Source organism: Oryctolagus cuniculus, chromosome 5, assembly GCF_964237555.1.
Source record: "Oryctolagus cuniculus chromosome 5, mOryCun1.1, whole genome shotgun sequence".
NCBI lineage: Eukaryota > Metazoa > Chordata > Mammalia > Lagomorpha > Leporidae > Oryctolagus > Oryctolagus cuniculus.
The window spans coordinates 70966542-70980138 of NC_091436.1; the positions used below are offsets into that span (position 1 = coordinate 70966542).

Below are 13597 nucleotides of genomic sequence, written 5' to 3' on the forward strand. Positions count from 1 at the left end.
TTATTCAAAAAGCCCTTCCTTGGTTCCCATGATTTTTCTGTTTTCGTTTTTATTTCTTCTTTTCCTTCAATAGTTCACATGTTACTATATTTGTATAAAGACAAATCTGGATCCTTTTTTAATTCAATAAAATTTAAGAAATTCATTTGAAAGGCAGAGAGATAGAGATCTCCCTTCTGCTGGTTCATATCCCAGAGAACTGCAACAGCTGGGGTTGGCTTTGGGACCAAAGCCAGAAGCCAAGAACTCAGTCCAGATCATCCACATTGGTGACAAGGACCCAGCTACAGCCGCTGCCTGCAGTGCCGGCATCCCATATGGGTACCGGTTCAAGACCCAGCTGCTCCACTTCTGAACCAGCTTTCTGCTATGGCCTGGGAAAGCAGTGGAAGATGGCCCATGTCCTTGGGCCCCTGCACCAGCATGGGAGACCCAGAGGAAGCTCCTGGCTCCTGGCTTTGGATCAGCGCAGCTCCGACCTTTGTGGCCATTTGGGGAGTTAACCAATGGATGGAAGACCTCTCTTTCTATCTGTCTCTCTCTCTCTCTCTCTCTCTCTCTGCCTCTTCTTCTCTCTTTGTGTAACTCTGACTTTCAAGTAAAAATAAATCTTTAAAAAAAATTTCTATTTAAAGGACTGTTTTTGAAATGAATGGAAGAACGTATTTTTTTCACAGTGTTTTCTTCTAATAAATCAAGCATTTCTTCGTAATAAATCAGGCATAGTTTGGTTTAATTTATTAATAAAGACAGAATACTTAATTGTTTTATAGTTAATATTGTCGAGCAGAATGCTGTTGCTTCAAGGATGGTAAATATGACTTGCCTCAAATTGAATTAACAAGAATATTTTTATCTTGTACAATAAAAGAGTCATCAGTAAAATATGCCTTGCACGTGGAATCTTCTGTTTAATGAAGATCTTATTCAGGGCCCAGAATGTTTCCATGTCTTTGCTCTGCTGACACTGCTGGGTGCTTCCAAAATAATTTCATGCTTTCCCTTTTACATTTAATAGGGCAAAAGATACACACCCTCACCAGCCTAGCCTAGGGTATGGGCCCTAAGACTATTTTTTTTTTCCCCAGTTGAATTGAGCTGAAATTTGTCATTTTGCCTCTCCCTTACCACTAACTGTTATCAGGGGAGTATCATGAACTGATTGACTTATGCAAACCAAAATTATCCTGAGGGGTGTGGTCTCATTCTCTTGAATCACAAGAAGAAAACTGAACAACACTGGGATTTGTAAGGATGAGAAGGGATGCAGAGAATGATGGATTGAAATAGATAAACAAAATATGCTTTATCTACTCAGTGGACTGCTATTTGGCAATGAAAAGAAATTAAGTACTAATGCATGCTTAAACAAAGATGAACGTTGGAGCCAGCACTGTGGTGTAGCAGGTTATACTGCCAACTGCAGCACCAGCATCTCATATGGGTACCAGTTCAATTCCTACCTGCTTCAATTCCAATCCAGCTGCCTGCTAATGTACTGGGGAAAGCAGTGGAAGATGGTCCGAGTGGCTGGACCCTTGCACTCATACTGGGGACCCAGAGGAAGCTCCTGGCTCCAGGCTTTGGTCTGGCCCAGCTCCGGCCTTTGCAGCCATTTGGGGAATGAACCAGAGGATAAAAGATCTCTGTCTCTCCCCCTCTCTCTCTTTTTGTCTCTCCTTCTCTCTAACTCTGTCTTTCAAAAAAAGAATAAATAAGTCTTCAAAAAATAAATGAATGTGAAAACATGATGGCAAGGGAAAGAAGCCAGTTGCAAAAGACCATATATTGTATGATTCCATTGATATTCATGAAATGTCCAGAAAAGACAAATCTATAGAGAATAGGTAGTGATTGTTAATGGCTATAAGGTTTCTTATGGTCTTGAAGAGATTCTAAAATTAGGTTATGCTTACCCAACATTCTAAATAAATTAAGACCATTGAACTGTATAGTTTAAATGAGTGAACTTCATGTAAACTGTATATCAATAAAGCTATTAGAGAGTGGAATAGATACTGAATATATGCATAACACTATCCCTTACTTAAGTTATGATATACATGGTATTAGAATACTACCTTTCTTCTAGGTCCATGGGACAGTGGGAGAACCCTGGTGGATTTGGGTAGAAGATCCTACAAATGATCATATTTATCATTCAGAATATTTTCTCACTCTAAAAAAGCAGGTAAATATGTATGTGTGGATATATCCTTATTATTTTGCTCTTATGAAAAGAAAATATAAATTAATTCCATTTTTACCTGATTTATCTGTGATTTCATAGCACCATTAAACCTTTGTATATCATTTTATGTTTCTGTTTAGAAACATAGTGATTAAATGTTACAATGTTGATCTATTAAATGTGGCCATAATTTGTGAAACTCAGTTATAACCTTTGCCATGGTTACATAAAATTTGGCTTCCAGAACTGTAGAGTATGTAAAATAATAATTTTAGGTGTTACATGCACATAATACTAAAGAGTATGGAATCAAATATTGAAAAGAATATTCCTTTTAAAATTCTCTATAAGTCACAGAGAAACACTCAATTTGTTATATAACCAATACCTCAGTTGTGATTTCTTTCCAAAGAGAAAGTAAACTTCAGGCTAAGAGTTGTGGTACACAGCAGCAGAATTTCATAGCTGTGTTTTGTTTTCATTGGGTTTATCTTCATCATTACCATTGTTTAAAATTTTTATTAGTATGAAAAGAATAGATTTTATGTATTTCATTGGTATAATTCTAAGAAGATAAACATGCTTTCCTCCCTCAGTCCCCTTCCTTCCTTCCTTCTTCCCTTTTTTTCTTTGATTTTTGCAAAAACGTAATTTCAGCCCACTCTATATTCACAGACTTAATGCACCACTAACCTTAATATTCAATAAGTAGAGGGGCTGGCGCTGTGGCTCACTTGGTTAATCCTCCGCCTGTGGCCAGCATCCCATTTGGGCACCGGGTTCTAGTCCCAGTTGCTCCTCTTCCAGTCCAGCTCTCTGCTGTGGCCCAAGTGCTTGGGCCCCTGCCTCCACGTGGGAGACCAGGAGAAAGCACCTGGCTCCTGGCTTCGGATTAGCGCAGCACGCCGGCCGTAGCAGCCATTTGGGGGATGAACCGACATGAAGGAAGACCTTTCTCTCTGTCTCTCTCTCTCACTGTCTAACTCTGCCTGTCAAATAAAAAAAGTATTCAATAAGTAGAAAGCAGAAAGACCACAGTTCCACAGGACCAAAAAAAAAAAAAAAGGATAAAATCAACAATCAAATCAGAAGATGTCCAGTTCATTCCTATACATTTTTTTTGTATTCTGTATTAACTGCCACATATCAGAGAAAACATATGATATTGTATTTTTGAGACAGACTTGTCTCACTAAGCATGTTTCCAGTTGCATTTTATTTTATTGAAAAAGACAGGATGTCATTCTTTTTTTATGGCTGAGTGGTATTCCATAATGTATATATACCACATTTTCTTTATCCAGTCATCAACTGATGGGCATCTGGGTTGATTCCATATTATAGCTATTGTGACTTGAGCTTCAATAAACAGGGAGGGTACAAATAACTTTTTCATGTGCTGATTTCATTTCATTTGGATAAATTTCTAGGAGTGGAATGGCTGTGTAATATGATAGGTCTATTTTCAGATTTCTGAGGAATCTCCATTCTGTCTTCCATAATGGTTGGCTAGTTTAAATTCCTACCAACAGCATTTACTGTTTTTGAATTTTGGATGATAGCCATTCTAACTGGGGTGAGATACAACCTCATTTTGATTTTGATTTGCATTTCCTTGATGGCTCCTGAGCATTTTTCATGTGTCTTGGCCGTTTTTATTCCATCTTTTGAAAAATGCCTGTTCATGTCCTTTGTCCATTTTGTAGTGGGATGTTTGTTTTATTGTTAAGTTTTTGAGTTCTTTACAGATCCTGATTATTAACCCTTAATCAGTTGCATAGTTTACAAATATTTTCTCCCATTCTGCCAGTTGCTTCTTCACTTTGTTGAGTGCATCATTACCTTCTATTTATTATAAGTGATTTTGTTATTGTACTTTAGGTATTGATGGGATTGTTTTTTAAGGTAGGTAAATAATATGACAGCTGATATGGTGAAAATATGAAGTTAAATAATGAATGATGTCTGAGAAATTCTGATAATGAGTCAAACTGTTAAACTGTTAGTAAATGATGATATGCAAATGTAAATAATATAAACTAAGTTCAAATTTTACCTTTTCTTATATCAGGTAATCCAACAAGGGAACCATCCATAATTTCTAAACTACTGACTATCTCAGCTATTTGGAAATCCTAGAGAACTTCTTTATTTTTAATAAAAGACTAGTAAGATCTTTATATTAGAATGCACATACTTACTTTAGATTTTATTTCACAGGTCATTAGTAAAGAAGCTCAACTGCTTGTGTTTACAATCCCTATTTTTGAACCATTGCCTTCTCAGTACTATATCAGAGCAGTGTCTGATAGATGGTTAGGAGCTGAGGCTGTTTGTATTATCAACTTTCAACATTTGATTCTACCAGAGAGACATCCTCCTCATACAGGTAACATGTTAATGTTACTTTGAATCTCTGAAAAAAAATTGTATTGAATCACTGACGTCTAAAACTTGTTTAATTAATGTTGAAAAGTGTGCTTTAAGGAGTTTCTATCTCAATCAAAATCTAACTGGTTAGTATAGTTTGAAATTAGACTTTTCAAAATCAAATCTATATGTGTATACATTTTGTGCACACAGCTAATGGTGGACCTTAACTTTTGTTCATTTGCATTCCTAAAGCATTAAACTGAGTTTAGACCAATTCTGATATTTCTACAAGCATGAGACTATTTCTATATTACTATGCTTTCATCTTTATTTTTATGTATAATCATTATAATTTGTCCATCTCTGCTTTTTCATTGAAAATGTCTTTTATGATTGAATTTATAACCCCTGAAACCTTTGAGATATCCTCTTTTACTGGGATTTTTTCAATTAAACTTATTTCTAGTACAGCTGGAGAGTACCCCTTATCCAAAAGTATTGTAACCAGAAGATTTCCAGTTTTTTGGATTAAGGAATTCTTTCATATATAAGGAGATATCTTGGTAGTAGAACCAAAGTCTAAACACAAAATCCGTTCATCCTGCATACTACACTTCATAGAGTCTGCATCTGTAATTGTATATGTTACAGAGTGTTTATAATACACCTGTGTTTTGACTGTCCCCACATTCTACTGAGATAAGGTGTTTAACTTTCTGCCTTTCTCAACATGTTAACACTCAACAATTTCAGATTTTAGGGCATTTTTTTTTAATTTGACAGATAGAGATAGACAATGAGACAGAGAGACAGAGAGAAAGGTCTTCCTTCTGTTGGTTCACCCCCCAAATGGCCGCTACAGCTGGTGCTGTGCTGATCTGAAGCCAGGAGCCAGGTGCTTCCTCCTGGTCTCCCATGCGGGTGCAGGGCCCCAGCACTTGGGCCATCCTCCACTGCCTTCCCAGGCCACAGCAAAGAGCTGGACTGGAAGAGGAGCAGCCGGGACTAGAACCCGGCACCCATATGGGATGCTGGCGCCTCAGGCAGAAGATGAACCAAGTGAGCCACGGCACCTAGAGCATTTCTGATTTTAGATTTTTTTGTTGTAGGGATGCTCAAACTATATGCTAAATTAATTAACATACTAGTGAGTTGTGAAGTTTTTTTCCCTCATCTGATGTACTTCTGTAATAAAAAAATTCTAACACTAAGGAGTTGTGTTATAGTAGCACAAAAAACGGATTTATGTTTGCTTTAAATGGCCTTGAGTCTTGTAAATAACATGTACACTTCACATTAGTTCTGTTCTTCCACACTTGCATTATAAAGACGTAAGTAGTGCTCTGCAATGTTTTTCATTGACATTACTTGGAAAATTTTATTTTTTATTTTCATGACATGAAGGAGTACCTTTCTGAAGTGCCCCATGAAACCTTTCAAAGCTATCCTCAGACTAATCTTTTAAATAATTAATTAGTGAATTAAATTTATTTTTCTTTGAGAGTCCACAGTTGATGAGTATTAATGTCAAAAGCCCCTTAGTCTACTTTATAGACAAATAAAATCAAATATTTCTGTTCCATATAATTCTTCCAAAGATAAAACTCTGTCTTTTCAAAATAGAAATGTTAGTTCTGACTACTGTTAATGAATACATTATTTGGAGTCCTTTAAACTTTGGCATTTTTGTCAAGAGTGTACCTTGTTCATTGTCTTGGTTTATTTTAGAGAGATACTTCATATTACTGCTTAATTTTGCACTGATATCTTGCAGAGTAGAAAAAAAATTTTATCAACCTAGAAAAATAATGAGATTGTAGTATCTATTGATTGACTCATTGAAGATGATCTTTTTTCATTAACTGCTTCTGTGATATCTAGAATCTCATAATAAAATATGTAAAAATATTTAATGTTTAAAGTATATACTTTCAACATTACCACTAGCTTTATGTGACTACAGTACTTGATTTTAACGTGCATTTCTATGACATTTTAATGTGTATTTAATCATTTTTCTTTGAATTAGCTGATTTCTGATTACAACTTTTTAATTTCAAAGACAGAGAGAGACAGGGAGAGAATAAGATAGAGACAAAGACAGTGAGAGCTTTCATCATCAAGTTGATTCCCCAGATGCCCACAATGGCTATGGAAGCTTAAGCTGTGAGCCTGGAATGCAATTCAGATCTCCCATGTGCAAGACTGGGACTCCATTTCTTGAGCCATCACTGATGCCTCCCAAGGTCTGCATTAGCAGGAAGTTTGAGTCAGCCGGGAGCCAGAACTAGACGTTGAACCTAAACACTGCAATGTGGGGTGTAATCATCTTAATCAGTATCTTAACCATGAGGCCAAGCACCCACATCTGGTTATATTTTTAAAAGCAGTAAATCCAACAAAATGGCATGTCAGTTGATAATAGAAATGCACAAAATAATTTCAATTATTCCAGAGTCTATCTGGCTCAAAGTGTATGAAGGCATACTATTAAACCCAAATCTAAGAAAAATATTCACTTTTCACTAAACTAAAATGTATTAATTTAATACTACCAATAAAAGTGAATTTGATATTGTACAGTGTTTTTTTTTTTTCAGTCTTACTGGAAATATGAGTTTTAACTTGCAGTGCCTTTCCTCCTCCCTCTTTGGTATTCAGTGTTACAGAAAATTCAGGAAAAAATCTGACACAGAAAGCATGCGATTATTTCTCAGTGATCTGTGTAATAGAGTAATGTAGCAAGGAAAATTCTCCAAAAATTAGCTGTTTGGTTTTAATTGCATGTTTTAGAAGAAAATTTACCATACTGTCAGTTTTGAAAATGTACCTTGGGGGGTTCGGTACTATGGCGTAGCAGGTATGGCCTCTGCCTGCAATGCTGGCATCCCATAAGGGTGCTGTTTCTAGTCCCAGCTGCTCCAATTCCAACCCAGCTCTCTGCTATGGCCTGGGAAAGCAGTAGAAGATGGCCCAGACACTTGGGCCCTTGCACCCACATGGGAGACCTAGAAGAAGCTCCTGTCTCCTGGCTTTGGTTTGGCGCAGCTCTGGCCATTGTGGCCATCTGGGGAGTGAATCAACAGAAAGAAGACCTCTCTCTCTCTCTCTCTGCCTCTACCTCTCTATAACTCTGCCTTTCAAATAAATAAATAAAATAAAAACTTTAAAAAAACAAAGAAACTGTACCTCGGAAGGTCTGTTGCAGGTTATAGGCTACTATATGCCCCTCATGGTTCTTTTTTTTTTTCCTTCTCATTCAAACTTCAGATGAGTAGCTCCATCTTCCATAAATAAATTGTGAGAGTAAAGCTGCTTTCTGGTTTTCTAACCAATACTTTTCTGGATTATGGAAAATGACAAGGTTGGTTAGATACTGAAGAGTATGTAACAATCCCTGTAAATCATTTTGATTTTCTAATCCCCAGAAACAATCAGATATAATTTTTTAAGGTTTCCTCATAGCTTTTTTTTTTTTTTTTAAGGTTTATTTACTTCTTTGAAAGAGACCGTGGAAGAGATAGAGACAGAGAGAGAGATCGGTCAATTTTCCTTCTGCTCTTTCACTTCCCAGATGGCTACAATGGCCAAGGTTGGGCCAGGCCAAAACCAGGAACTTTATCCAGGTCTCCCCTGTGGCTGGCAGAGGCCCAAGCACATGGGCCATTTTCCGTTGCTTTTCCCAGGCCATTAGCAGGGAGCAGGATCAGAAGATGAACAGCCAGGACACGAACCAGTGCCCTGTGGGATGCCAGTGTTGCAGGCAGCAGCTTTACCCACTATGCCATAGTGCAGCCCCGTCATGGGGTTTAGTTTTTGTTTAGTCAGTTTTTGTTTAGTCAGTCATGCTCTGCCTCAGAACTCCACCATTCCCAGTGCATCTCCTGAAATTATCTTTTTTTTTAGAAACTTTTATTTAATAAATATAAATTTTGAAAGTACAACGGTAAGGATTATAGCGGTCCCCCCCCCCCCATAACCACCCTCCCACCCGCAAACCATCCCATTTCCTGCTCCCTCTCCCATCCCACTGAAATTATCTTATATTCGTTTCAATTTCCTTTGGTTACAACAGCAGCTCATTCAACCATTATGATTTGGTCAGTATCCAACTGATCAAAAGTATTATGTTGTTAGTAACTACTCTAGAAAGCTTGTAGATGGTTTTCTTTTCTTTTTATTTCTTTGCAAATTAGGGTGGACTTAATTTTCTTCTATAATGTACAGGCTTCATACAGTTGTTATTCAAGTTATTTTCCTGATTGGCAGAGAAAGGGTATTGTAGTTGACTTACAGAAAATTCCCCTATAAGTTACAGAATGCCAGTATAATAACCGTAGGGACAGGAGAAAAGTCTGTAATTGGTTTATGCAAATATTTATGTTAAGCTTTTCTTTCTTCTCAAAAGAACTAAGGATTATTGTAATATATTCTTTAAAAAACAGTATCCAGTGTTGTGCATGTTTTTCAGTTACTATATAACAGGACCTGTTGGATCTTTTCAGAATTACTGGATCTTCAGCCTCTACCAATTACAGCCTTGGGATGTAAAGCCTATGAAGCACTGTACAATTTCAGCCACTTTAACCCTGTACAGACACAGATATTTCATACACTGTATCACACAGACTGTAATGTCCTACTTGGAGCACCCACTGGATCAGGAAAGACTGTTGCTGCTGAATTAGCCATTTTCAGAGTGTTCAACAAGTACCCTACCTCAAAGGTTTGTTGAAAGAGTTGTGTGCTTACATTTATTTATAAAAGGAAGTTCATAATTTCTGAATAGCCAGTTCTAAATATGCTGGTAGAGCATAATGAGTACATTTATCACTTGCTTAATGAGTTTCTCAAGGACAGATCAGTATTGGAATAATTTGCTATAAGAAATTTTAGCTTAAGCTTTGTAGTCCTCTAGTTAAATTTTTTTGAATTTATAAACATGATCTATTAAAGAATGTATATATTTAGTTGAATTTTTAATGTATCCAGTGGCACCCACACATCCTTTCCTCAGTATATGATGCTTATAATTCAGAGAAAATTTCACGATAAGATACCTAATTCATAGCCATATTTCTATGTAAGAAGTATAACCAAATACTTTTGATATGAAGGAAATGCTAATACTCTAAAAAATACCTTGATTATACACAGGAACTAGATGGGTAGCTTTTATTTAAACATTTCTCCAAATGGTCATGATATTGTTTATTAGTATTAAATGACACTATAAGTCAGATAAATATTGACTTTAAGCTTTCTTGAATATAATGTTCTTATTTTTGTGTATTGCATTTATATATATGCTTAGGGTATACAATGTGATGCTTTATTATACATACATATTGTGAAATGATGACTATAGTCAAGCTAGTTGGTTAAATGTAATTCCAGTTAATAGCATTCTCTTATTAATTTAAAAAATTTAGTACTCAGCATTTAAAGATATACTTTAAAAATCACACTGTCCTATTTTGACATTCTCTGGAGTTTACTTTATTTGAAAATATTGTCACTATTTTCATAAGTCTCTTTTTGCCTATCTTTCCCTTTTAGGCAGTATATATTGCACCCCTAAAAGCCCTGGTACGTGAAAGAATGGATGATTGGAAAGTTAGAATAGAAGAAAAACTTGGAAAAAAGTAAGTTCTTACTTCTACTCAAAAAATATTCTTCAATAGTCAAAAGGACTAACAAATTAAAAGATCGGGGCTGGCACTGTGGTGCAGCAAGTTAAGCCACTGTTCACAGAGCCTGCATCTCATATGGGCACTGGTTCAAGTCCCAGCCGCTCCATTGCCTTCTCGGGGAACTGGACCAGAAGCATAGCAGCCAAGGCTCAAACCAGTGTTCTGATAGAAGATACCTGCATTGAAAACAGCAGTTTTAGTTGCTGCACCACAATACTGACCCTTGTAAATAGATTTTATACTGCATTGTTTAGGAGATTATCACATGAAAAAAATTCTGTGAGTGTTCAGAACAGACATGACTTTTTTTTTACAAATATTTTCAATTCATAGATGGTTGAATCCACAGATACAGAACCACAGATATCTAAGGCTAACTATGTTACATATTCAACATAATATATGAAATATAAAAATCTTTGAAATGAATGAAAGTTACTAAATGCTTTGAAATCATTATATTTGGAGGAACCAGTATTTAAAAAAAAAAAACAATTTATGTTTTTATTTGAAAGGCAAAATGACAGAAAGAGGGAGACATAGACATCTTCCATCTGATTTTTCACTCCCATTTTGGCCACAACAGTCAGGACTTGTCCAGGCAGAAGCCAGGCGCCCAGAACTCCATCTGGGACTCCCAGAACTTGAACACTTTCTCAGGTGCATTAGGAAGCTGGATGGGAAACAGAGTAGCTGTGACTGGGACCAAAAGTCCAATATGGGATGCCAGCATTGTCAACAGCAACTTAGCCTACTGTGCCACAACATAGGCCTTGGAACCAATCATTTTTCTGTTTTCCAATTGCTAACACAGATGTAGAAATATTGAGTAATATTTTAAATTTAGTTATCCTTCAGACTTTCCTATGTATTATTTAATTCCTCAGAGTCACAAAGGCTTTTCTGTTCACTGTTTGTAAGACTGAGATCAGCTCAGCATGAGATAGCTCTTACTTTCCATGTGTCCTAATACATTTGAATTTGCCAGTGATATCTGTACAAAATTCCTATCTAAGAAATAAAACAAAAAGAGCATTCTTGTTTGAAAAAAAATTATTTATTTATTTGAAATGAGAGTTAACAGTAAGAGAGAGAATCTTCCATCCACTCATTCACTCCCCAGATGCATGCAGTGGCCAGGGCTAAGCCAGGCCAAAACCAGAAACCAGGAGCTTCATCTGCATCTCCCATGTCAGGTAGCAGGGACCCAAACACTTGGACCATCTTCCACTGATTTTCTCAAGTAATTAGCAAGGAGCTGGATCAGAGGTGGAACAGCCAGGACATAAATCGGCACCCATATGGGATGCTGGCATCACAGGCGGCAGCTTTACCTGCTATACCACAATGCTGGCCCCATATTAGCATTCTTAATGAATGCCTCATATGTCTCAATATTTAAAACTGTCTCACAAAGATGTTATTTCCAACATATGGAAGATGTCTGACTTCTGCTTTATAAAATCAAATAGGACAAAGATTCTTTTTTTTTTTTTAAGATTTTATTTATTTATTTGAGAGGTACCGTTCCAGACAGTGAGAGGAAGAGAAAGAAAGGTCTTCCTTCTGTTGGTTCACTCCCCAAGTGGCTGCAACGGCCAGAGCTGTGCCAATCTGAAGCCAAGAGCCAGGAGCTTCCTCTGGGTCTCCAGTGCAGGTGCAGGGGCCCAAGCATTTGGACCATCTTCTACTGCTTTCCCAAGCCATAGCAGAGAGCTGGATTGGAAGAGGAGCAGCTGGGACTAGAACCGGCGCCCATATGGGATGCCGGCACCTTAGGCGGAGGATTAACCTATTGCACCACGGCACCAGCCCCAACAAAGATTCTGTAAACATAATCAAAGCGAAGTTTGATACCTTTGCCTCTCTACAAAAGTTAAATGTGTTAGGAATTTGACTTTATATGACTGTCACTTTATGGCAAGGAATCATCTTAAAATTCTGAAGAAATATGTTTTAAGTTCATGAAATTTAAAAAATTAAAGGTGGAGATAAAACAGTTTGAAGCAATATAAAAGCTTATTTCGAAAGAGATATGTCCTTGCCTTTCCAAGCTCATGTTTTGCCTGAGAGGTTAAAGGAATCATTTTGATTTTCCCTCCAGAGTTATTGAACTAACAGGGGATGTGACTCCTGATATGAAATCAATTGCCAAGGCTGACCTTATTGTCACTACACCAGAGAAGTGGGATGGAGTCAGCAGAAGCTGGCAAAATAGAAGCTATGTTCAGCAAGTCACTATTCTCATCATAGATGAGATCCATTTGCTTGGTGGGTACCACTCTATGTAAGGCTAATTTACAGACTTCCACTTTCTGGTATAAAAGAGTCTTATTAATTTAATGGACAAATGATAATTTTGTGTGTATATAGATGTACATTGTGTTTGTTATTTGATAAATATATGCAATGTAGGATGCTTAAATCAAGCTGATTAAAATATCTGTTACCTCACAGTCTTTTATGGTGAAACATTAGATTAACTCTTAACAATTTTGAAATGTGCAATCTAGTAACTGTAGTCACACCACTCTACAGTAGACCTCACAGATTTGTTTCTCCTGTGCAACTGAAACTCCACCCTTTGACTGACAGCCCTATGCTACTTCTTCCCACCCCCTCAGTCTCTGGTGACCACTATTCTCTTTCCTTCCATGAGTTTGGCTTTTTACTTTGGTTCCACATTTAAGTGAGTTCAAGCAGTATTTGTCTTCCTTTGCCTCATTGATTTCTTTAGTATAGCACCTCCCAGGTTGATTCATGTTGTCACAAATGACATGATTTCCTTCTTTATTAAGGCTGAATAATACTCCATTCTGTGTGTGTGTGTGTGTGTGCGCGCGCGCGTGCGTGTGTCTGTGTGCGCATGTGTATACCACATTTCTTTTTCCATTCATTTAGTAGTGGACACTTAGGTAGATCAATATCGTGGCTATTATAAATAATGCTGTAATGAACACAGAGTACAGATACCTCTTCAGCATATTGATTTCAGTTCCTTCGGATATATATATCCAGAAGTGAGATTGCTAGATCACATAGTATTCTATTTTTAGTTCTCTGAAAAACCTACAAACTTTGACTTATGTATTTGCAGCAGCTACTATGGATTGGTTAAATGATTAACTTTCATTATTAATATTTTCTAGGGGAGGAAAGAGGTCCTGTCCTAGAGGTCATTGTATCACGAACAAATTTCATATCATCTCATACAGAAAAACCTGTTAGAATAGTTGGACTATCTACTGCATTAGCTAATGCCAGAGACCTTGCTGATTGGCTCAATATCAAGCAGGTATGTAGAATTTTTATTTGCTAGAAACATGTAGTGAGGCTTAGG

The 13597-nt window shown here is 36.9% G+C and overlaps 1 protein-coding gene across 1 annotated transcript in view; it reads left to right on the top strand.

Moving 5' to 3' along the window:
• The window catches only part of ASCC3 (activating signal cointegrator 1 complex subunit 3), a 366541-nt gene that overhangs the window by 221150 nt on the left and 131794 nt on the right, over positions 1-13597 (top strand). The window contains exons 23-28 of the mRNA XM_002714874.5: positions 2093-2191; positions 4412-4580; positions 9070-9290; positions 10124-10209; positions 12362-12528; positions 13407-13552. Of these exons, the coding sequence (XP_002714920.2) occupies positions 2093-2191; positions 4412-4580; positions 9070-9290; positions 10124-10209; positions 12362-12528; positions 13407-13552 (888 nt within the window). The remainder of the gene's footprint in view (positions 1-2092; positions 2192-4411; positions 4581-9069; positions 9291-10123; positions 10210-12361; positions 12529-13406; positions 13553-13597) is intronic.